Source organism: Gymnodraco acuticeps, unplaced genomic scaffold, assembly GCF_902827175.1.
Source record: "Gymnodraco acuticeps unplaced genomic scaffold, fGymAcu1.1, whole genome shotgun sequence".
Classification (NCBI taxonomy): Eukaryota; Metazoa; Chordata; class Actinopteri; order Perciformes; family Bathydraconidae; genus Gymnodraco; species Gymnodraco acuticeps.
The window spans coordinates 1,247,085-1,273,252 of NW_022990054.1; the positions used below are offsets into that span (position 1 = coordinate 1,247,085).

Genomic DNA, 26,168 nt, shown 5'->3' on the forward strand with positions numbered 1-26,168 from the left:
ATCACTCTCCCTCCCTCCCTCCCTTCTGTACTCACCCTCCGTTGCGTTCGTTGAGTTTCTCCATGTACTGCGCCAGCACGTCCACCACCTCGCTCTCGGCCAGCTGTAGGTTGCCGGACACGTTGCAGCGCAGGTCGTTCCAGTCGGAGCGCAGCAGCTCGAAGTCCATGGGGTTGACGGAGAAGGTCCTCTGCCAGTTGATGCTCTCCTCCGCCCAACCTGGCCGCGGCTCCACCTCCTCGTAGCTGTAGTCCGACAACTCTCCCTCCTCCGGTTCTGGCTCGGGGTTAGAGCGGTTTGTATCCTGGAGTTCTGCCGGGTTGGGGTCTGGCTGCTGCTGGGACTCTGTGATCTCTGAGGTCCTGAGGTAGGAGGTGACACGTGTTTGTCCTTGGAGCGTGTTCTCTGTGGAGTTTATCTTTTGCTGGGTAACAGGAGGGGGGTCTCGATGATTGGACAGCGGGTCCCTTTGGTTGGGTACATCAGTAGTATGTAAACCCCCGTGATCCCCTCTCCTCCTGCTTGTCTCTGACTGTTTGACCCCAGACTTCGGCACACTTTCACTCTGAGTGTCGATGCTTCCATTGCGAGGAGAGGTCTTACCCTCTTTTGTGGGGGGGTTGGGCCAGAGCTGAGGGGCACTAACCAGACTTTTGCCTCCTCCTCCCCCAGCATGTCCTTTGGCACCCAGGTTAACCAACCTAGTGGTCTTCCCAGTTTGGTACAGAAACACCCCCGGGAACACCTCTCTAGGGTGGCGCAATGCCCTTTCCTCCCTCCTCTCCCGACGCTGCTCCCTCTCCCTGTCCTTCTCCCGCTCCTTGGCAGGCCGAGGCCGGGTGATGTAGATCTTGTTCTCCTCCCTCTTTTTCTTCCCTCCGACCTTGTTGTTGTTGTTATCGTGGAGGTTGTTGACGTGGGCGGAGTTGCTGCGGATCTGCTTGGCTCGGCTGGCAAGGGCAGAGAGGGAGGTCTTCTGGGGGAAGAGGAGTGAAGACTTGCTCAGTTTGGGCAGGGTCTCAGCTCCCTTCTCTCCCCCGCCGCCTGTTCCTCCCCCTCCTCCTTTCCTGCCAGGACTCAGCTCTGTGGGACCAGTGCGAATCCAAGACAAGGAGCGAGGCGGGACCACGCTGTCCGTGTCGGGCTGAAGCCCCCTGGTTTGGGGCTCTTCAAGTCCCTTCCTGGTGTCCTGTCTCCCGTTTGTATGATCTCTTCCCCAGTCCAGATCTTTAGCCATCTGTCCCTCTCTGTGAGGAAAGTGTCTCCTCTCTCTGCGACGTTTGATACTGTTGACTGCCCCCTCCTCCTCTTCCTCGGGGTCCTCCTCCTCTTCTTCCCCTTCTCTCCCAGCTGGCGTGGGCGCAGTCTTCGAGTGAGGATGTGAGGGGTTGGAGGTGTGGCTGGGATGAGAGGGCTTCTTGGGCGGCTGCGTGCCAATGATCTCCGCCTCGTCCTCGAAGTCTACCACCTCCTCCTCGTCTAGGAAATCTGGAGATAGGAAGGAGAAACCAATTTGAAATGGTGTGTGTATAAATGTGTGACTGATAGAGCGTGTGTCCAATATTAGTTACCATCTGGGTTGGGGAAAAAGAACGGCCTGTCATCGTCCTCCTCATCCATCTTCATATATTTATAGAAACCAAACCTGGCAGACATTAGAGGAGGCAACACACATTCATTAACACACACAACATATTAAAAAAAGGTTGAAGTTCCAATGTGCCTTGCAGCATAATAAACTTAATCTATGAATCACTGCCTTCATATTCACACTTGAGCAGTTATTCTGCATGATCAGTCTACTCGCTCATATTTACAAGACAGGGACAAATATTCCCTCAGCTCTCAGAGAGATATAAGCAATAATGTCCTTACTTCTCTAAGTAGATAGGGGACTCTCTGTAGAAGCACTTGTTCTCTCGCTCCATGTGGGTGAGACGTGTGAAGTCATTTGGGTAAACGAAGGACAGATAGACCTGTGGAAGAAGTTCAATGTCAATCAAACATAGGAAAACACTGATCGAGGGAGTTCAGTTAGCAATACTCGAAGGGATTAGATTCAAAGCAGCATTTTAGGCAAAATCCGTTTTTCACTCTACTAAAAGCTATATTTTGTTACAGTGATTTCTGTTAAATTGGATGCATTTTAGTGGCTCATTTCCACTTATCTCCGCAACTGCTGCAGTAACACACAACAGCCTAAAGGGGGCAACACTGCCTACCACATGCTTCATCAATGTGTTGGTTTGAACAGTGGTGATGTACAAACCAGCATGCCCTCTGTCCAGTTGATATGAATATTATGCTGACTCTGTAGGTTTGAACTTATTTCATAATTCTGACTAGCCTATAGATCTCACACACATACACACAAAAACACATTACATTTCTTTATAAGCATCTATTTTTCCGAAGAAGAGGGAAGGAGACTTACAAACTGCAGGCCCTGGTATCTGGCGATGGGGAAATCTTTGACTACGTAGGTTGGAGAGTAGAGACAGGCCGGAAGAACGTTTTCCAGTCGGGAGGGGTCGATCATAGGAACTGAGGAGAATATTTAAGATCAGGTACACAAATACGTATTCTGCTTTAAATAAATATAAAATAAAGAAAGCTGGGAGATGATCAGGGCAATGTCAAAACCAGGGAAACACATCAAATGTAAAACAGCACGCCAGAAGGAATGACAGTCTGAATAATACAGTCGAACTGACAGCCAGAGAGACTGAGAGCCAGACAGTCAATCAGTCACAGGAAAATGACAGGCCATAAAATCTGGATGAAGACAGAAAGAAGGGGAGGATGAGTGGCAGATTTACTGCTATAGAAGGTGTCCCTGGGGTCCGGCTTCAGCATATCCGCTCCGTGCTGCAGGACACCCCCTCCCTCCAGAGCCTGGGGGTGAAACTCCTCCGGGAGACGGATGTGACTGGCCAAGGTCTGAGGGATGTGGTCCACGGCGTTCATCTTCAGATCGGATTCATCTGAAAAATACCGAGAAAGAGGGAAAGATGATGTAGAAGATGGAAAGAGGAAGATCAGTATTTCACTCACTGTTTGGATTATCTTTATGACGGGCACATTTGATTTGCATCATCACGAATCGATACCCACCATGAAAATTGACAAAAAAGACAAATGAACGGCAGAGAGGAGAGAAAAACAGGAAGAAGAGGAGGTGGAACAGTGAGAGGCTCAGAAACAGAGTTGGAAAAAACAAAACAAATACAGAGCAAAGCAGAGTCATAATTATACCAAATCGATAGCACGAGAGGAGGAGAGCGCATCTGTGATTAATGGCATGTCAGGAGCAAGGCCTGATGGGAGAAATGCTTCATAATTAACAGGGTGGTCAGCATCATTTTCATCCTCCAGAGGGTGGAGGGCGCACATTGGGTGTGTGAACGCCACACAGAGAAAGCTTCTTTTTAGACGCCCTTTCTTCTAACAATAAAACATCTGTTGATCTCACATACATGGCTTTACACTTCACTCAAGCCAGCTGTAATTCATTATCTATGTTACGGAAATACTCAAAAGAAGCAAACAAACAAAGAAAACAACATAACTCTTTTGATTTATTTCCATCATGTTGCAGATGTCGTCGGGGTGTAATAAAAGAAGAGTCAACATTATTTCTGTATGGCACAAACCTCATTCAGATGGTAATACCACGCACATTTAGCACCCGTTAACGGTGTTGTGATTATTTGAATTTCCTGGTCTGTGTACCAAATGCGTATGCGTGTGTGATGGTGTAAATTCATTAACGGCTACCATCTGGGTGGCGCTGTTATGTACACGGCCACTGATTCTGTAGTAAAAAAGTATTATCGCACCACTAAAGGGGATTTAGAAACCATAAGGAATTGTTGTGGATACTGAACTGCCCTGCAAAGTAAGATAATAATAATATATATTATCCTGACATAAATGAGCATTTCATTTGTAAAAATGCAATAACACGGTAAAACTGCTTTAGGTCAGTATAGGATCTTTGCCACAAAGATGGATGTGGAGAAATATTTCCAGATGAGATACCATGTGTGGAAATATTCAATACTCACTTATAAGATAAGTTACCTGGAAAACTAACTTACAAATACAACATTAGAACAAATACTGTATTCTTGGTTTTCTACAGACTGGATATGAGCTGAAAAACTTACTTTATGAATACTTATTTACGTCTCATGTCAAAATATATCCCAAATGTAGGCAATCTGACACTGGTTGCTGAGTCACCCATGTATTTACCTCTGACCACAACTCTGTGATTGAGGCTCATAGTTTGAGAATGTTCCTATTAAATGTTACAACTGCCTAACACACAATGACGTTAATTGAAATCCAATCTGACATTTAATTAAACTAAGTAATGCAAAGGACAAGTATAGCTGAGTGAGCTTACAAATGTTTCTCTGTGTCAAATGGGAATGAATATTAAACACTTTCCACAGTGAGAGAATGGAGAAACCGGGTAAGATAGAGGGCATGGCATAAATGGAGGAGCAGTGATGGATGGGTGGAGGGGGACAGATGAGGAGATGGTAATGTCTGAAGCCAGCAGGTGACCTCATATTCAGTACAAGGCCTCCTTTTTCACTGTCGTAGCCGGTCATAAACAAGAAGGCATACATCCCTAGCTACCTGCTTTCCCAAAATGACAACTCCACACATCATTCTGTGTGCAGCTGGCATTTCCCCTTGTTAAAAATACTTGCTATTCTTGGAGCTATAGAGGTTAGACATCTACTCGGGAGCTCTCATCTCTGCTCCTATAGAGAAGAAATAGAGCATCCAATAGATTCTGTATCTTGTCTTTGGTCCTACATAGAGTAAACATGGCATGACCTCAATTATGCAGCTTCCCTATGCGAAATAACTAATATAAAATAAGGACAACTGACAATAAATGTGGGTTTGTTTGAGGGGAAGGCAGGTGAACATATTTGATCAAAAAGGAAAATGTTTATGGTTGAATACCAGATTAGATGCATCTTTTTTAATAGCATCAGTTGCTGTTTCTATTTCTGAGAACTAGGCTAAACAAAAAGACTAGAAATAGAAAAGACAAAGAGTCGCATGTGTATCAATGCCACAAATATCTGTTATTTACAAATTCATTATCCAGTTTATTTCATTTCCAAGACAGTATGAGAAAAATGTGTCATTAGAGCAGCAGAACAGAACAGCTCTTACCTGTATACAGGGAGATGTAGGCCGAGTCGATCACTTCATATTTCAGACCAGGGAGGAACGGACGCCACTGTTTGTGAAAGAGAGAAAAGGGATTGTGTGAGAGGAGAAAACTAAATGTCAACACGTGGAAAGTATAATGTGAACAGAAATCGCCCATCACTGTTTCCAGGCTAAACTGTGACACGTTGGGTGTTATTATCGATCACAGCGACATCACAGGATCGATCTGATGCTGGGTTTTTGTATAAACACACTTAGCAAGAGAGAGAGAGAAAAAAGAAAAGTGTGGCACGTGGAAAGAGAACAAGAAACGTGAGACTGGAGGGATATGAAGGAAGGGAAGGAATGAGAAAACAAGAGCAACAACAGAAACACCTGAGAAAATAGACTGTGAGCGGAGCGAGAGTGAAGAGGAAGATCTAGTTATGACCTGAAAACTGAGAGGCAAGGGGGGAGGAATAGAGAGAGGGGGAGAAAGAGAGTGAGAGAAAGAGAGGGATGCTACGATTCTTTTAAATAGATTTCACAATTATCCCGTCACTTCTGGTTACCGCGGATATAATGGCAGGAGACAGGTCATTTTCTAACCCTCGGGTTGAGAATACAAATATAAACTCCCTCCTTAGGCTCATGCTAATTTTTCCAAGTGCAAAAATGCAAAACAAATACACAAACACATTCACCGTTTTAGATTCTGCAACTCATGTAGCACCAATGGCTGACATGTGAAAGCCAGCATTTGTTTTTTAAGATATCTATACTGTTTGCTACTTCTTCACAATGACGCTTGTTAGGGAAATAATTGTCCTAGACTCCTAGATATGACGTACAGGACCAACCCTGACGTCTGTTTACCTCCTTTAAGGACACAGGCTGTTTCAGCCAATAATGTTATTGTTCCCATTCTGTGACCGGTCAATACTGGGTCACAGATGGTCTGTATTGTGGGTACACTGGGACACTTCCTTCTCTGTTGTCTGAGGACTCCAGGGCATGACATATGCAAGGCCATAAGTGGCGGAAGCTGGTAACTTAGTGTGCCCAAACTATCTAAAGCTATCTTATCAAAACATGTTGATGACTCTCTGTGGAACCAGTTAAATGGGCTGGCAAGAGAGAGGCTCTCCAGAATTGACGTGGCAACTCTACCGTGAAGTCAGAACCTCTGACTCTTGGACTTGTGATGTGAATCCTCCGGCCGTAACTCCAAATAAACCATCAGTGTTTGACATCAAAGCTACTGCTCCTACCGTGTCTCCTTCCTGAGTCGGTGACTCCCACTGCATAGCTACACAGAAGTTTCCTCTACAACGCTGACACTGGAAAACAAGGGGCACACATGCCAAAAACAAGTGCACATAAAAAAGAACAACAAACAAGGACACAGTGCGGTGTCATGCTGTGCAGCAGCAGGGAGCAGCTCTGCAGGCCACCAAAGGCTTCAGCTTTGTGTCATTATTTCAGGGGGATTGTTGTCAAGGTCGAGGCAGGCGGCTGTCATGGAAGGACGAAACATTGAAGACCATATATGAGTTGTTATTTAGGATTTTAAGTCTAACTCGCAGCAGAATCACAGCACAGACTACAAGTGTTCAACTATCGCAAAGTTTTCATTGATTTCTAAAACAACACAAGTTCATTCTTAAACTTGCACGCAGTTGTTTGGCGGAAAAATCGTATCACAAGTTTGACTTTCTAGCTGTTTCTGCATTGTAATAAAGTGTGTTGCAGTCTTATTCTGGATATTTGTATTGCAACAGTAGTACAGTATGTTTATATTTGCTGTTAATGTATTGTTTTATTATATTTGTATCTTATTCTATCTTTAAATACTTTTCACTCATGTGTAATACTTGACAACACTGCTCCTGTGACAAAATCACTTCCCAATTTGGGATGAATAACGTATCTATCTATCTATCTATCTATCTATCTATCTATACTGTTGTTTGTTAGCTGTATTGATGCAAAATGAGAAAGCAAATGGACATGGCTCTTTTTTCTGCTAATGATTATCAAACAAAGCATTTTTTTGCACATTTTAAAATATTAACCAATGACAGTTGATGCTTGGACTTTTTGTTTGTGCTGCATATGCTTGAAATCCCCTCCCTCGCTGTGCCCCATAGATTCTCTGATTATTTCCTTCTAGGGAGGAATTGACCAAGTGAACATTGAGATGTGTGTGTGTTTTCAGAGTCTTTTTGTGTGTGACTGTGGGTGTGTATGCTGTGTGTACGGGCGCGTCCTCTGTGAAATAGTGTTGACAGGGAGGCCTGTTCGCTGGCCCCAAGAGTTCAACAGAGGAGAAAGAAAATCAATATCCAGGAGGAAATAATAAAAAGTACCAATCGCAGAGCAAAATGGCAACGGGCAGCCGACAGTGTTGTTTCATCACGTTTCATCATTCCTCGACCACCCACTGACGTTTAGATATGGTTTTCATTCAGCCGGCCCATAGTGGGTTCTGCTCCAACCTGGAGAGTGTGGTTTAATGCTCTCTGGAGTTACATACTGTACTCAATGCAGCACACACACACACACACACACACACACACACACACACACACACACACACACACACACACACACACACACACACACACACACACACACACACACACACACACACACACACACACACACACACACACACACACACACACACACACACACACACACACACACACACACACACACACACACACACACACACACACACACACACACACACACACACACACACACACACACACACACACACACACACACACACACACACACACACACACACACACACACACACACACACACACACACACACACACACACACACACACACACACACACACACACACACACACACACAGTTTGCCTCCGGGCCCATCAAGCGCAGGTTATTTTTTATTCCTAGATGATTAGGAGTTTATTGTTCCTGAGACTGCTGACTGTTGTATTAGTTTATTTCCTTTAATTCAATTGGCTGTCTCAGAGCCTAAGGCACTATGGATATTAAGTTATTTTGTCGGTGTGACACATAAGAGGTAAAGACATAATGAAACTATCTGACCTTTACCAGTTTACGTAAAAATCAATTTAGATTTCAGGTACAATAACAGAAAGTAAACACTTCCATTTAGTAGTGTTACAGCCCTCTCTTGAATTGTCTAGGGTATTAATGGAATAAAGGCGAATTTAATAAGAAAGCTTTAACCGGTCAGAGGCTGTCGATCCAGTTTCCATGTCTATTTGTTCAATAGAGGGCAAATAAGTTCACTGAGGTATCTCTATCTGTTTTCCCTGTCTTTTTCTGTGTCTCTATCGGGCCCACTTGGCTTTAGGCCCAAATTGGTAGAGTGGTAAACAGAAAAAGTCTGAGGCAAAGCGGACAGCAGAACAAGGCAGATGTTAACCTACTTGACGACACCTGCCTGAGGGAAAATAAACTACAGTTACTTTGATGTTTGAGGGAAGAACAACCTGAGAACTGTATAAAGGTGTTTGCGGTCACTTCAAGTATGACATGAGACACACGTTTGGGCAAGAATGGAGAGAATGACATGAAAGGTTCTTCAACGTTATTGTTATTGTAAAGTAATCCAGTGAAAAAACAAGAACTGTTCCATAATTGTCAAACCAAAAACTATTTTATAAACTATAGTCAGCCAAATGTTGGCACTGGATGACATGTGCCTTCATACTGTACCATAAGGAAGGCAATTGTAGTATATTTTTAAGTTGATTCCTCATACACTGTTCTGTAAACACACACTAGCGCACTAAATGTGCATCAATGCTGTTATGACCTGGCTCAAAAGGCCACAACAAAGTGGGAGACACACCATATCAATGGTTAATAAAATATGTTTATTTAAGCAAACAATTCAAATTAACCAAATGAATGAAGTGCAAAAATGAGTAAAGCATAAGGTGTGGACGTCAGTGGTATCAGTAGTGTAAATGCAGGGTGAGGGTTACATGGACGTGTAAGTGTGAGGGTGTTGAGGTGCACAAAGTAAAGTAACAAACAGCATACTCAACAGAACCGGGTGCCTGTAGGAAAAAGCAGAGAGAGACCGTGGCCGTTTCTCAATCGCAAGTAAAACTGCTGCAGAGCAACTATTTCAAGTATACTACGTCATCGAGTGGCGCCGAAGGACTGTTTAAATGCATGTTAAATGCCCAGCATTCTGCGCCACTCTATGACGTAGTATACTTGAAATAGTTGCTCTGCAGCAGGTGTACTCGACATTGAGAAACGGCCAGAGAGGAGCAGAGAGGCTTTAAGTAGCTGCAGGGCACCAGACCCAGGTGCCTTGAGTTACTGCAATCGAGGCTGGACACAGCACAGCCACACCCTCTCCAGATGAACCCACAGGGGCATCACAATGCTGAAGTCCTCAACAAATGCTCCATTTACTCCTGTAAAGTTTCAGTGGCTTTTTTTAGGAAATTACTTAACTTGTGTTAAAAATAAAACTGATCAAACGTTTAAGAAGTGGGACAAGGATAGATCACACATAGTATATGTAAATAGGTTTTTTTTCTTTCCCAGAGCTATGGTTTAGTTGTGGAGAAAGGATGGAAAAAAAGAGAAGAAAGAACACTTGTAACTAGTGATGGGCAAATGAAGCTTTGAATGAAGCATCGAACCACTTGGACAATTGTTTCGAAAATAGGTTCATTTCTCGAAGCTTCAGTTAAAGCGACCTCTCCTGGCGAAGTGCAAGGCTGCAGTGGGTTTAACGTATCTTTGACTTGAAAAATATTCGATGCACACACATACTAAGATGGAATATCATGTTCTATTTGCAATTGAAGATTGATAATTGTGTGTATTGGGTTATTGAGAAGAGAGTGCTGGAAAATGTGGCATTGGTTGGGTGTGCTTGTGTAATTATGGCAGGGGGTGATTATGTGGGATGGGGAACACTCAAAGATCTTTAATGAGGTAGCCTACATTATTCTTTTTATTATGTATTTTTCTAAAGGCATTTTTCTGTCCGGAGAGGGCCTTTTATCAGTTATAGTATTAAAGTTTAAAAGCGGGCAATGATTAAAAGTTCATCCATTCCAGGATTTAAACCAGTTGCGCGGAGGACGTCGCCGCACGCGGGCCGCCGGCTTTCTCCACTGGGCTATCTATTCCTTGAACTGTTGACATTTTGTTTTAATACTCATAATTGTATTTTTGTCCACAACTTCTCAACATTTCGAAGTGTTTCCCGAGCCAGAACGACCTATCTTTCTTCCTGGCTTGCTCTATAATGATCCAATACACATGCAATACCAACAGCAACAACGCAAACTACGACAACAACCCACACATTGCGCATTGTTTAGAGCGGTTATAAAGTGTTGAAGCGCTCAAATTCGAAACTGTTTCAACCTGTCACCTGTCAGAATCGAGACGAGGCAGTGCATTGAATCGCGTGATTGGGCCGCGAACCAGTCAAGTGATTCATTCAGGAAATGAAGCAGTTGCTGCTTCGGACGTCATATGTCACGTGATTTCAAGCAAGCTTCGAAGCACTGCTTCTATAGAATAGGAAGTCCAGGGTTTGAAGCACGTATCGAAGATTCAGTGTCAAACTGCCATCACTACTTGTAAGACAGTGAGAGTAAAGACTGCGGCAAGTGTACTGCTTATAAACTCTCCTTCACTCGACATTTAGTCTGCGATTACTCATTTTCAGTTTGAAAGAAAGGTAGCACAAGCACCCTTGTTGACCCGTCTGTGCTGCCAGATAACTGTTCACTGAGAAAGATATGCTGCTAACAAGCCGATAATTATCTCCCGTAGCTTTGGTTTAAAAAGGTAAAGTGACAGCTAATAAGCTAATGAAATCCCATATTCAAAACCTTTGAATGTTGGCTTTGTCTCTTTTGGTGAGGTTTAGGGGAAAGTGGTAGCGTTTATTCAATTCTAGCCCTCATGGGTTAGGGGTACAGTTTGAAATGTACTGTATGTGCAACCATAGCTGTCAGACATATCTGAAAAAAATCTGACTCACAGCTTTTGTATATACTACTGTTTTGGTTACTAACATTCATTCGGAAAAATGTAATGAATTTTTGAAAAATGTTTGGGAAGTATTGTTTGTTTTATTCCCAAGAGGTAAATTAGAAGATTGATTGATTGAAAATCAGAAAATAATAAATGAACTCAAGCAGCCTCTTAGCTTAGCTTAGCTAAGCTTAAAGACTGGCAACAGCTATGCTGGTTGCATCCAACAGTTACAACAAGCAAATTCCAGCACCTGCACCTCTAATCTAAAATGTACGAATTTAAATCTACGAAAAGTGTAAAAACACACATTATGGTTTTTCAATCCTGGAAACAACCAGTAGTGAAGTTACTGATGCTTCACTGACCCTTATGTGTGGGTGCCTTATTTATATGTGTAACAAGTTTCTGACATCTGAAACCCTGCAGCTACTGTGGTCTTGTCTCAACAGGGACACGCATTGTTTCTAAGCTGTAACTTTCAACCTTTTATAAAATGGAAAAAGTTGAAGGACCTCTTGAGCTTACTCTACAGCACAGCTTACACTGTAAGTAAGAAAAAATGAATGGCATGTTGACTCTTACTTGACCGAATGTAGAAAAAACATTAATATTTTATAAGACCTTCTTTTGTTAGATATAGCTGTCTATTCAACTCTGTGTTCCAGACAAGATTTGTAAATGATCATACATGTGTTATATTCTAAGGATTCTAAGGATATAAGGGGAAGAAATGCGAGGTGATGAGCAATGGCAAGAAACAATTAAATGTATTGAGGGGATGCAAGAAAAGTTATGACAGCTTTCGTAGGAAGAAAGCCAAAGTAGGAATTTTTACATTGGCAGTTATGGAAAATGTGTGGATCTATGGTGCTGCTCACTGACAGGCGCCTGGCAGCAGAGCATCAGGAGAGACTGCTGACAGCTCTGAACACAAACCTCCACAACACAGCACAGACGACTCAGAAGATGGCAGTGTTTTGATTCTCTGCTGATACTGTTTTTAAACAATGGAAGTTGAAGACTGACGGTGAAGTAGAGGCGAAAAACCCCCCCAAAAAAAACCATAGCTAACCAAACACGAAAACAGGGACATAAAGCTCCTGACTGATTATACTCTCATATCAATTGACAACCAAACAGAGCTAAACACTTGAATGCTTGAAGATAGATCACACTCTCCATTACCTGTCAGAAAAACAAAAAAAACAATGGCTTGTTTTTAAAGTCAGATCATGTCTTGCCTGGGGACAGAGGATCAATATTCAAAGAGAAATGACGAGGTGGAAACAGTGACGGGGTGTTTGATTTTCTACACTGAATTATACTTAAGTCTCACAGACCAGACATCTCACAAAGACAAATGAGCCCAATATCCATAGCAATTACTGGCATGTGTGTTTACAGCCATGCCCTGTGTGCTCTGAGGGGGAACCAGTTAGTCACACTAACATTCTCACTCGATTCAAATCAAGTCAAACTCGACATGAAGGATGTCCCAGCACCTCTCCTAAAAGCCCATGTGTTGCCACATGACTAAAACTTTTGGACAAGGACATGCAGGTTAACAGAATGTTACTGGAAATTAGATGACACAGGAATAACTATAGGCTGACCTGAATACAAATGGATATAAAATAGATGGTTTTGGACTAAGTGAGCAAGATGGCACAGACCTGATTGAATGTGTAAAATATTGTTTTGACATGATCGCATGAATGCACCCAATGGCGGATTGAAAAACGTTCAATGATAACATATATAAGCGTCTTTGAGTTGTGAAAAGCGCTATATAAATAAAATGCATTATTATTATTATTATATATGGGAAAAATGTAATATTACAGATTCAGCATGACCTGAATATGCTAACACTAGTGTGCCTGCATGTTTTACCATTCAAACTTGTGTTAAAAATGTATTGAATTAAATATGAATACTAAAGTGGACCGTGTTCGGTGGGTTAGTGTTTGGGCAAATATGTATGATGACAAGAGCAAGCCAAAAACACAGGAAGTGGGTTACATATATCAGCTCTACATCAGCTTTAAATGTCTGTAGTTTATTAGGGAATAACATGAATGAGAATAATATTCAGTTGTAGGATGAGTTATTTTCGATTATGGGAAGCGGAACCCTTTGAGAATTTATTGAGAATCCATGTCTTGCACTTTTTAGCATCCTCATAAATAGGGAAAACCTAGATGCTCTGCCTGCAGTCATTAGTCTAATGACTGGCATTAATGTTGCCCTCTAGAGGATAAAAAGTCAAATAACATGAACATGTTATTGCAAGCTATTAAAGAGTTGTTGGTGACTTTTATGCTGGTGTTCTTGTTGTTTCCTTATATATTCATATACATGACCTTTTAGAATGGAGCTGCCAAGAGACAAATGCAAATTAAAATGTCCTCTATCGAAAATCAACAGACTTGGCCATATGGTGGCTTGGCCAACGTTGTGGACTGCGCAAATTACTAGATAGGAATAATAATAGAAGCGTTTTTCAGTCAAAACTAAAATAAAAGTAATGTATGGGACGGGCAAACGTGTGCATGGTAATGATACAAAGCGAATTAAGTGATAAAAATGACTGAAAGAAAATGTAATATGCAAAATTATACATCTGAAAAAGATGAACGCGAAAACAGGAAAACCAAAATACAGAAAAGTGAGCTGAGGTAAAAAATACGACACCATGTGTCTAAAAGCTGCTGAACTACCTTCAACCCTAAAAGGTGTTGAAGTGGTAAAGACACAAAGAGAAAGTAAAACTATACACACAATATATTTTAACAGCTAGCTCCAGGTCGCAAGGGCCACTCCTGATTTATATTGAGGAGGCAGGGTGTGCGGCAGATGTTGGGAGGCCTGCACGTGCCAGTGTACGGTTGTGCCTGAGTGAATTCATCCATGAGTCTGCAGGCGTTGGGGGTAGAAGTGTGTTTGAGGGGCTGAGTGTGTGCATACATGGGTGTGTGTATTAATTGGTCGGCAGTGTGAGACTTGGTCTGGCAGGAGTGATAAAAGAGGGCCATTAAAGTCCTGCATTTAAATCCAACACCCATGCCATTACTAATTAAGGCGTGACTTTCTTCTCTTCCTTCTCCCACTCCCTCCTTCTCTCAATCACACCGTTTAATGGCCGACACTTTCCCTCACTCTGTCACATGGTGTAGCGCGACACGTTTTCCATTAGGCCGGCGTAAATGTCCCGTGGTCACCGACAAAGATCCAGAGGACATTTAAGAAACCTACCCCGTCTCCTTTCATCTCATATAATCCATTTAAAAAAACAGTCATCACTTTAGAGAGAGTCTATTTGAAGCTAATTGAAGAGAAAACACTGAGGTAGTAGTGGAAAGGTTCAGTCAGAGTGCAGCTTTAGTAATTGCCTTCTCATCCTAACAACTCAACAATCTCCTCATTCATTGGTGTGCTGTTCATACATACAAATGCAGTTGTTTCCATCCCCTGGAGAAAGGAACAGTGTACTCCTAACCTGTCTCTTCCTGTCTCTAATGTTGTTTATGTTCCGCTTTCCTGCAGCGATTCTCCCTAATTCCTTCACACGGTGGAAAGGAAAGGGGCCATCACAGAGAGAACAAGCCTTCTCTTTCTTATTTCCTTGCCTAAAAGGTAACTTTCAGACGGCGCTTGTGTACTATCTGATATTTACACTCTCTTGTTTCTTTATAACAAGCGCTGCTGAACACATACTATCCCAGAGGAACAGCCCACCTTTGGCCGTGCAATCAGAGCTTGGCACCGAACACAGAAGAAAGAGCTGTGAATCCACACTATCTGCTCTTTAACAAATGAGTGCCTGGGTTTCTGCGGATTTATGTGAGCCCTGGGCTTACTGTATGCTGTTGTGGGTCGGTCACGGTAAATCTGCTATTTTTGTCAAGGTGTTAAATGTATTCCGCTGTTAAATCACACACAGGGGCCTTACTAAGACAGCGCAACGTACACACATGCACACATTCCTGCACACTATCTTGATTTGCTGCATGGCTTTTATACGCTTCATTAAATAGTTTTTACTAGTACAAACCCGCTTTGATGGCCTCATGAGTAGTAGGCTAAGAGGAAGCGCAGAGAGAGAGAGAGAGAGAGAGAGAGAGAGAGAGAGAGAGAGAGAGAGAGAGAGAGAGAGAGAGAGAGAGGAGAGAGAGGAGAGAGAGAGAGAGAGAGAGAGAGAGGCAGAGAGAGAGAGAGAGAGAGAGAGAGAGAGAGAGAGAGAGGCAGAGATGTCCGCATGACCTTGATTCACTGGTAGACATAATCACATGGAAAACGTTCTGGATGATTTGAATGAGAAATACTTTGAGGTAGAGGGAACAGAAATACCTCATTAAAAGCCTTCAGTTCACTTCGCACATATCCTTCTTTCCTTCTCTATTTATGTGTGTCAGCTCTTCGTTCTTCGTCGTTAAACCGAATAAGATTTTATAAAGAGACCCAAATATTTAGTTAAATCTTAATTACTAGTGCCAAAGACTGTGTGTATTTATTTAGCATTTTCTCGCTTTATTGACAACTTTGCAGTTCCCCACACTTCTACAGCGTGCTTTATCTTCATTCAGCTCATTTCATGTGACAGGCTGGAGCTTTAGTGTTTTTCTTACTTTCTCCACTCTCATCAACCCTGTGCCATTTTTAGTAAGAAAGCTCAGATAAAACAGATAAAGACAAAGAACGTGACTAGCTTATGAACTGAGTGGACCCAGATATCTTTCTCAGGAGTTAGGAGAAACCAAAAGTACTTCAGTTTTGCCAAAAAACTGAGCCAGGTTCAACAATGGATCATCAAGAGGATCATGCATGATTAATCTTCCGAGACATCTGCATTGAGAAAATAGTAGATGTCTCGTTGAAATAATTGAAATGAGGTGATTTGCAGAGGTTTACATTATCCAGCCATAGGACTCTACCCTCCACATTGGCATTGACCAGTCGGCTTCACAAGTCCAGCAACAAGTCCATAATACCAGAATATTTCTCTGCTGTTATTGAATTGCGTCCCACCAACTGAGTTTGTTATTCTATACAGAGGCTCTCTAAATAAAGTTTAATTTGTTTGCCACTGGGATGTGGCCGTCATGGGCAGTAATTTATTAGTCACACTTGCACATCATCAGCAGAATATTCATAACACACCCACATCAAGAACCCACAGCATCCCATAGCAACAGCATAGCACTTGGGAGACCTGCCATACGGCCCGTGTGAAAACACTGTCATAAGAAGTTACCAGCAAATTCACCATTACCAAGACAGAATGGAGATCCAAGTGTCAGTATGGTTGTAAAGTAGATGCATGCCTCCCTCTCTCTCACACACACATACACACAAAGTCATCCGTCCACATTTCATTGGGTTCAAGTGTGATCCTCTTGGCACCACAGAGCTATCGGAGTTCAGCATGGTGCTCCTCACATCACCCTGTCAACTCCTCTCTAAGAACTTGCACCCAGGAGCCACGCAGAGCAGAATAACACTGCACAGACTGAAGGTTTAAGACAAGAGAAAAACTGAAAGGACACAGCAGGGGTGGAAAGTGTGGCAACAGTTAGAGTGTTGAATTGATGAATGCCAGGTTGGAAAAACAAAAGTATGACAGAAAAGTTAAGACCAGTTATATAAAGTAACTAAGTACATTTACTCAAGTACTGTTCTTTAGTACAATTTGAGGTAATTGTACTTTAAGTCAGTATTTACATGTTTTGCTACTTTGTACTTCTTCCCTACTACAATTCAGAGTTCAACAGAGTATCTTTACTCCACATCATTTATTATAATACCTTTAGTTACTTTGCAGATTTGAATGATTGATATGAAATGTAATCAACACTTAAGACGCTAATCACACCTAAAGTAAATCCACAAGCTACCTTGCACCATATGAATGGATTTCAATTAGCTCCATCTTTACCAGCTTTAAATGCATCAATAATTATAATCAAAACATATAATTATGTTGGTTCTACTTTTATTTAAGTACACAATCTGAGTACTTCTTCCCCCTCTGAAAAAGACCCAGGAAGAAACTAACACAAACTAATATTAAGGCATAAATAAAGGTAGAGGGAATTAGCCAGAAGCACTCAAAGTTTGTGAGTGATAAAGATAGAATGAGGGAAGTAAAAAATCATTAACCTCCAAGGTGTAAATATGACACAAAAGTTTTGTGAAAGAAGAGAACAACTCTAGCAGCACTGCTGATGATGATGATGGTCACCATGATAGCGATAACCTGGGGCTTGTTAAGAGACTCATTCCACACACGCATCAGTGATCTCTTTTTTCCCTGTACCCTCCCACTCAAAGTACAGGCTCACACAAGGCGTGTGGGCTCTCGTTTGAAACTCCATCTCGATATTAAGCTCCACTCATCTCTGAGCTTTGCCTGAGGTGCAGAACACCACTACTGAGAACGAAATGGTGCAGAGGAGAAGTGAATGTGGACGTGAAGAGAAAAAGGAAAGATAGAGATGAAGAGGCAGTACAGAACAAAGATAAAGACAGAGGCAGGAAAAACCAATGAAGTGCCGTGGGAGAGATAGAGGAAGAGAAGCAGAAGAAATAGTTGCTCTATACCATTTCGTAGCAAAAGACAGCATGAAAAAAGGAGGGCATCCATGCATAAAGGTTTGATCAGGTGAGACCATGGAAACAGGAGGAAAATGAAACGGAATGCACAGGAATGTTGGGAGAGGAGATATTTCCACCAGCTCAGCCAGCACTCTGACACTGTTACATAAAGGGTAGGAGCAAGAATATGCAAATATCCTACCAAAGGTCAAGTTTTCTCAAGACAGGTGAAAGCCTTTTCATATGATTGAGGGATGGTACTTATCCATAGTCAATGCACTACATACTGTACATGGGGGAATGCATGCCTCCAGTTTAGAGAAAAGTTACCACACAAAAGGAAAGCAACGTGCTGCTGTGGACGGGAATGTCAGCAAAATGTCTACTAAAAACAATGTTTGTGTAAATGTATGCTATATTCAGAATATCTTAACCACTTTAAGTTGCCATAAGACGGATATAGAGTCTTTGTTTTTTGAAATGGTTATCTATGCTCTCACCAAAGTTACCAGACTCCAGTGAAAAAAACACTAGTTTTACCTCACAGCACACAGGGGTTGCCGGTCTACTGCTGCCTTCATTGGTTAGTTAATCAGTTTTATTGTGTGACTTTGGTGAATCCAAACTAACGAAGTCAAACAATATCAGAAACAAACTTACTGATAGAGGCAGCAGTACACCTGACTAACCCCTTTGTTCTGCATGGTAAAATAAAAATAAAATCCCGATGGAGCCTAGAGGCAATGCCGAGAGCATAGATGTTATAATAGCTTCAGCTCCCCGTCAAAAATGTGATGCCTTATGGCAATGCGAAACGGTGGAAATCTTCTACATATAGCATACAATTTAGGTTGCTGAAACACCTTTTGCTTACATCCCATCCACATCAGTACATTGTTTAGTTCCTGCTCTATGGTATATATCATCTATGGTATATGACCCTTTTAGAGTCAGCTAGAATAAAATGACTAAGAGGGAAATGAGATGTAGACAAGGAAGCAAGGAGCTCACATGATTGGATAGCTCCACTTACCCCAACCTCCACGTGATCCGAGCCCTTGTCATCCTGCTTGTGGAGGACCTCAAAGTAATAACGTCTCGATGAGATAAGGCTGAGGGGAGAGAGAGAGAAAGCTATTGTTAGATATTTTATGCTGATGTAAAAAAACTGAATCCATCTTCTATAATAAGCCACTGCAGCTCTTTCCACCTTGGGATCATTCTCAGCGACCCGCGCTCATGAAAACATACCGAGCGTTATTGTGTGGAGAGTGAGACCATTGAGAAATAAAACTATGAGAAATGTTGGTTCACCAAGAACAGGGTTGGAATAATCAAGTTTAACGAGCACTGCAGTGGGGTTAGACAAACAGTTTGACTTTTAAAGCACAGATTGTCGTAAAAACATGTCAACTGGACTTGAAAATAGACAGGTTAATCAGCCTTGAAGATAAATCTGTGCCATCCAGTATTTCTCTGGAACTCTTGGTTAGACTGAGTAAAAATCTGATTGGAAGTTTTACTGTGATTGTTATTCCCTGCACACACCAAGCGACAATGTAGAAAAAAATAAAATCTTGGATAATAGGCCAACATCTGCTGCTGAATGAGAGACACAGAGCAATGCTCCACACATCATTAGCTCTCAAAACACACACTTACAGTTGACACACACAAAATTGGGCAGTGCATTGCATCATGTTTTTTTCATATATGTAGAGTTTTCAAAAAAACTTCAAAGTGTATTGTTGACAGTTCTGCTGTTTAAGTGGCCGTGTCAGACCTGACCTTTACCTCACCTACCTCTATTAAGCTTACCATTGATACAAAGATGCTACATTGTCTGTAAATGGAAAGGATGTATGTGTCTTTTCAGACGTGAAACCAGGCATGTGAAACTAGATAGAACATTCTGAACTTTTGACCTATGCGCACTACGCATTCTAGATGGTGCAATAAAAGCGTAAAAGTTCCAACCACAATTCTGAGAAGGTGCTTGTGGTTTTTGACACGTTGAGAGCGGTTACAGCGGGTATGAAGACAATGAAGCACAGGATGCAGGCGACCTACGCAAAGATTCAAATCAACTTCCTGGGCCAGCGAATCGTAGAGACAAGCTGTCCTTATTGTCTCTGTTAATAAATGAAGTCTCTGTTAATAAATTAAAGTATAAAGTTTGCATATTTGAAATTAAATGTTTAAACTTGATTCTAAACATGACATTGACAATGTGTTCTGCTTTCATCCATCCATCCATCCATCTTCTCCCGCTAATCCGTGGTCGGGTCGCGGGGGTAGCAGTTCCAGCAGAGAGCCCCAAACTTTCTTTTCCCTGGCGACATCAACCAGCTCTGACTGGGGGATCCCAAGGCGCTCCCAGGCCAGCGAAGAGATATAATCCCTCCACCTGGTCCTAGGTCTACCCCTTGGTCTCTTCCCAGCTGGACGTGCCTGGAACACCTCCCTAGGGAGGCGCCCAGGTGGCATCCTAACTAGGTGTTCTGCTTTCATGAAAAATGTTAATATTCCCTCTTCTTAAAATTGCATATTATTACTATAAGTCTTTACATTTGTAATTGTTCATGCAGTAAAAGTTGAACATATGTGACCTCCTTTCCCCTCAAAGATAGAAAAGGGGAACCCACCTGATGCAGAGAGGGAGGAGGCAAGAGACTATAAAAGATGATGTGTGAAGAGAAAGGGGGGCTTTTTAGGCTTTTTGAGGCTTGAAGGCTTGGAGGCTTGAGAGCTTGAGAGGTTGGGGGAAGTTTTTGGAAGCTGGATTCCGGGTCTTGGGCCCTGGGCCTGGGCTCTTTTAGACAGCTTTAGGACATTTGACTTGTGAACCTGTTGTTTTTGTATTTTGACTTTGTGTTTTTTGGATTTGTGTAAATCCTATATTTTTGTTAAAACCTTAATAAAACCGGTTTGTACTTTGTACATTTCGATCCAATTCCTGGTCTCTCTCGTGGTCTCTGAAGGTATCTGCTTGGTCTTATGGCGCATTTCCACTACAGGGCCTCGCTCGGCCTCACTCGGTATGGCTAGGCCTCGTTAGGCCTTGTTAGGCTCACTTTATGCTGCGTTTCCATTACAGTTTAGTAGCTGGGGCAGTAAGTAACGCAGTGTAGGCGGAGCCGTGACGTCATCTTCAATGAGAACCACAGAAAAACAACATCAGCCATTAGCTGTTAGCACTCAAGCTCATAGCTCTTCATATCTGTTCAGAAACTAGACAAAAGTTAAACAAGTACAAACCACAGACTGCCTGTGTCATGGCGAATACAGTCGCTGGTTTATTTATGTCTGTAGGCCGTTGTTGTGAGTGTGGACGGTCGGAGCACATATGCGTTAGCTTAGCCGATCTCCATTTAGAAAACACTCATTTTAAAAGGCAGTTTAGATACTGCTCTGGGGTTCTACCAGGCCACCAACACCTACTACACTATACACTCCGTTTTGCTATCCTAGCGGTCGGACATCCGAGGCTGGAGTGCCTAAAATAGGGATACGACGGGCAGTTTGGTGTTAGAGGCCACGCTGTAAATGCCCCCCTAAACAGATTACGTTGATCTTGCGTGTAGATTCTGGGGGGTTTAGTCCTAAAAAGATTGGGCGGCCGTTCACCGGAGCCTTATCAGCACCGGAGTTTGGTATCGGAGACGGCCTCGTATTAACGTTGGTTGTATCGAAGTTAGATTCCTTTTCAGTATAGTGGCACTAGTTTTTAAAGCATGTGCCTTTAATGCATATGAAAGCTATTCTTTTGAGGGTTAAATGGCACTGCATGGAAAATGTAATTTCTATAAACAAGATCCTGTTGATTATGTTTGCCGCAGCCGGGTAGTTTGTAAAACATTTGCGTCTCTGAACTTTGGAGTGATTTGGTACCTCCATTTTCATGTGCTGTGATATGCGACGGCTTGCTTTTTTCTACATTTTCTTTCTTTGTTTCTGTTTCCTGTGCCTCTTTTTTCTCTCTGCTGAGGATACCTCCTGTCTCCTGTTTGTGTCCTCAAACAAACAGTCTCATCTTCTTTGATACACACTGTCTCGAAATGAAAATATCCCCACGAAATCATGAGACGCCACGAAAATAAAACAAACCGAGGGTACAGAGAAGATATTGTTGCATGATGTTATCCTTGTTGTTGTAACAAGCATGGGCATGATTATGAAAAAATAAATGTGGGGCCTTAGTATGCTTTCTTGGGTTTTCCCTTTCCTAGAGTGTTGTATAGGTTTTTGTGCATTTCAATGATATGTAGGCTAAAACCCTCCCCCTGCCTGAAACACCTTAATTGGAATCCTTTGTTTACTTCCGTAATATAGTGACATCAGTATGTAACACGTGCGCTTCTATTGGCTAGCGCTCCAAAACATTACACATGTTGGGCTAAGGATTAGGACATCTCTCAGCAGTTGACCAATCACAACAAAGCCTGTCAGCTAACCAATCAGAGCAGACTGGGTTCTCGTTTCAGAGAGAGGGTGAAAAGAGGCACTTTTTGTACATTAAAGCATGTAAATAAGTCACAATAGAGGCACAAAATACAATTATGAAACCTGAAAATGACAATAGTGTAGCCCCTTTAAACAAGGGGACATTTGAAATTTGCTTTCCATTCAACAGTGCAAAACACAAAGCAACGGGGTGTTGCATCGGCATATTAAAGAAGCCAGAGCCAACAAAGTTTTTTCAGCATTTCGGCTTGACAAATGACTTCAGGACTACCACACAAAGATGCCTGGTGTTCAATGGTTAGGATTGGCCAATTATAGCTTTTTGGATGGACTTTTTTGGCAGAACATTTGTGTGTGTTTGTTCCTTATGTAGTTGACCGAGTTGAAAGGAAAGGACAAAGGCTGAAGGGGGGGGGGGCGGTCACGTGTTGCTCCGTGCACAACATCATCCGGCTGCCCAGCGTTCTGTGACCAATAAATCACTGCAGGTGGAGGGGAGCAGTGACAGTGTGCTAAGGTCACTCTCTCATGAATAGGGAACATCTCTCTGTGCAGCTGCTGAAAACGGTACTCAGTAAACTTAAGTTCCACTTTCTCCTCCTGGCACCCTGCTTGCCCTTTCCCATGATTCAAACGTTGCAGACTTTAATCTGTGTAATACTTCAGTCTGAAACTTTACTAATAATGAGTATGTGGAGAAACGGATCAATCTGAGTCCCAAAAGTATAGGGGTGAGGGCAGCATTTAGTCTGTAGTGAAATATACTATAACGCATTACTTTAACTTTTAGTATCAGGAAAACATATATTGGAGAATTTAATCTCACTGTGTGGATTCTAGCAAATTTAATTTTGGGTTGACATGCTTTTTAACATCCTGAACTCCAAATGATATATTCAGAGTTGTCAGTTCATTGAGTTCCTGTCCCTGAACAGACGACTCTAGATGGGTTTTAGGGATATTGGTACATTTCCTGACCGGTCATTAGATTGTCCATTTCAGCCCATAATCTGACTCCATCTGGAGGATAATCTAATGTCAGAGCGGAGAGGATGCTGTCTGCCGCCACAGTGTCAGGTTACATACAGAATACAACAAAACCAAATAAGGATACACACTATAAAATGAATAACAATTGTATGAATGAACACAAAAAATGCATCCTCAACACATCTGTTTTCAACATCTAAGGATCTCTTTCCTTTAGTTCACTGTCAGAGAAGCACAACTCTAGCAGTCACAGATTGGCATCTCAGCCAATACAGACCTACTTAACGGTTGTAAAATACCAGATCTCACACACACACACACACACACACACACACACAGGATATCTGGATCATATCACAGTGAGAAACAGAGAGGTGGATAAACAGGAAGGATGAAGACAGCAGAACATTGAGTTTTGTTCACAAAACCATATATATCTTTTCTTATGCTACTTCCTTTATATTTTCTCTTTGTGACTTCAGGTGATAGTCTATTCCAATTCTGTCGAAGTTACATTTAGTTCCAAATAAAGATATAGTCAGACACATGAGAAAGATGTGAAAGTAATTCAGTGTGTGTGTGTGTGTGTGTGTGTGTGTGTGTGTGTGTGTGTGTGTGTGTGTGTGTGTGTGTGTGTGTGTGTGTGTGTGTGTGTGTGAGAGAGAGAGAGAGTGTGTTTGTGTGTGAGAGAGTGTGTGTGTGTCTGGCCACACCATTCTCCTAGTGATGAATGACGATGCGGGCTTCGGTTGAAAGAGATGAAGAGACCGACAGACAGGTGAAGAGAAACATCAAGGAGGAATGATATAAAGCAAATGAACAGTAGAGGGATTTATAAATCATTTCTGTATCATAAAAGGAGAAAATACATTCCAATGAATATCACTGAGACGTTGTTTTATCCAGAACACCACGCCAGAAGAGAGATAAAAAACGTAAGAGAGTGAGTGAAGGGCAAATGAGAGATGGAAGGGGAAGAACAGCTATTAGCGTGTGACTCAGAGGATGAGTGGAGGACACAAAACAGGAGTCTAATTGCCTGACTAATTGGAGTCTTTGTATCCAGTTTCCCTTCATTGGGCTGAACGGATGAAGTCAGACAAAGAAGCGAGACTGGGCTGGATAACACAAGACGGGACTGTTGGAGCTGAATAACGTTCTGGGAGTATCATCCAAAATCTGCAGGATTTTAAGTATGAAATATTTATTTGGCATGAATATAGAGAGTGCTTCTTTAGTCCTGCTGAGTGACAAACCCCTTTCATGAGCATCTCAAAGAGAGCTGTTGTACTGTGGGTTTGTCTAAAGAAATATACCAAAGCCTGGGTGCCAAACTCCCTGAAGGCAGACAGATCAATCTACACACACACACACCCTCAGTAACTAACTTGGTCTGCAATCAGTCCTTGGTAAACACCAGTTCTTTGTCCTATAACTTTCCCTTCACCACGCTCATCTGCCCTCCAGCTACAGCAATTTCCTGATTCAGCTTTTTCCGCTATCTCCTCTTTTGTCCAACTCAATTTCTTATTAACGCTATCTGACTGTCACCCCATCCCTGTCCCCCTCTTTCTCTCGCCAGATCTCTCCAATACCCACAGGTGGCCTTTGAAAAAAAAGACATCCTCTCAACGACATTAATGATACCAGTGTTTAAAGCTGCCCCAAGGAGACGCACAAACTTCACTTTTCTCCCCTCGCGCTGTCTCCCCTCTTCAGTCCATTTCTCATGCATTCCTCTAATCCATCAGAGAGCTATCACGCTGCTCTTCCCTGCAGCCTCAATAAATCCTCTTTCTTCCATCCCCTCCCGTCCCTTCGTCCCCCTCTGCTCCCCTTCATCCTCCTGTCTCTCTTCTCCTGTATCTTGTCTGTTGCTTCTCTCCAAAGCTCTCTCTTCTTCCCTATCTACAGCGTCCAATTCCCCCATATGTAATTATCTAATATAGCATTACAGAATTACTATCTTCAATGCTTTTCTCTTCTCTATGCCTCCACTTCAACCATTGCACGCTTTGATTTAGCATTAACACTCCTTCTCTCTTTCTACTGGCCTCAATGTGTGGATATGTGAGGAATTAAAAACTGTTTGAGTATCTCACTATGCCTTCTCTCCTGTGGTTTGTGTATGTGTGCCACACTGTGAAGCATATGTTCTTTCATAACAGTGAAGTGCAATTACAATCATTATATTACATCAAGGTCAAACAATATTTCACATACAAGAGGTACACAAGTATACAGAACCTGTGTAAGTAGGGATTTAGGAGAAAGGCTAGCAACAATTTTCTTATTGTCGACAAATCCCATCAAAGGACTATAGGTTACTTACGTAACCCCAGTTCTCAGATTAACATGAAGTGAGATGTCTCACTATGGGATGCGCCTCATCGCGGAGCAAACAGAAGCATCAATCTCATTACGCCAATCCTGATTGGCTGGTGATCTTGACGTCAACGTCAGGGAATCACCCCCTATAAGTAGCTTGCGCCACGACGCCATATAAAATAAGCACCTCTTCTCGCTTCACCATAGCAAGGAGGGCCGTCTGGTGAGACATCTCACTTCATGTTACTCTGAGAACTGGGGTTACGTAAGTAACCTATAGTTCTCATTCATAACACTCCGTTCGATGTCTCACTATGGGAAATTGTAGCTCCCGTATTGCCAGACGAGCTTATCTCGAAAATCACCAACCAACCAGAACTTAACAGGTAGAGCGCTGACTCAACCAGGTGCCCAGCACTGCTCGGGCCACGCTTGGAGCGGAGACGTCTAGCCTGTAAAAGCGGACAAAAGTGAGCGGCGAGGACCAGCTCACCGCTGCACAGATGTCTTGGATGGAAACACCCTTGAACAAAGCCCAGGATGTAGCCAGGCCCCGAGTCGAGTGAGCCCGCAGACCCGA

The 26,168-nt window shown here is 42.5% G+C and overlaps 1 protein-coding gene across 1 annotated transcript in view; it reads right to left on the reverse strand.

The window, feature by feature from the left end:
- b4galnt4a (beta-1,4-N-acetyl-galactosaminyl transferase 4a) overlaps positions 1-26,168 on the reverse strand; it is a 168,283-nt gene that overhangs the window by 6,424 nt on the left and 135,691 nt on the right. Inside the window, exons 8-14 of the mRNA XM_034215936.1 lie at positions 18,840-18,918; positions 5,203-5,269; positions 2,820-2,984; positions 2,435-2,544; positions 1,876-1,976; positions 1,572-1,645; positions 36-1,488 (exon numbers count right to left, since the gene is read on the reverse strand). Coding sequence (XP_034071827.1) covers positions 36-1,488; positions 1,572-1,645; positions 1,876-1,976; positions 2,435-2,544; positions 2,820-2,984; positions 5,203-5,269; positions 18,840-18,918 — 2,049 coding nt within the window. The remainder of the gene's footprint in view (positions 1-35; positions 1,489-1,571; positions 1,646-1,875; positions 1,977-2,434; positions 2,545-2,819; positions 2,985-5,202; positions 5,270-18,839; positions 18,919-26,168) is intronic.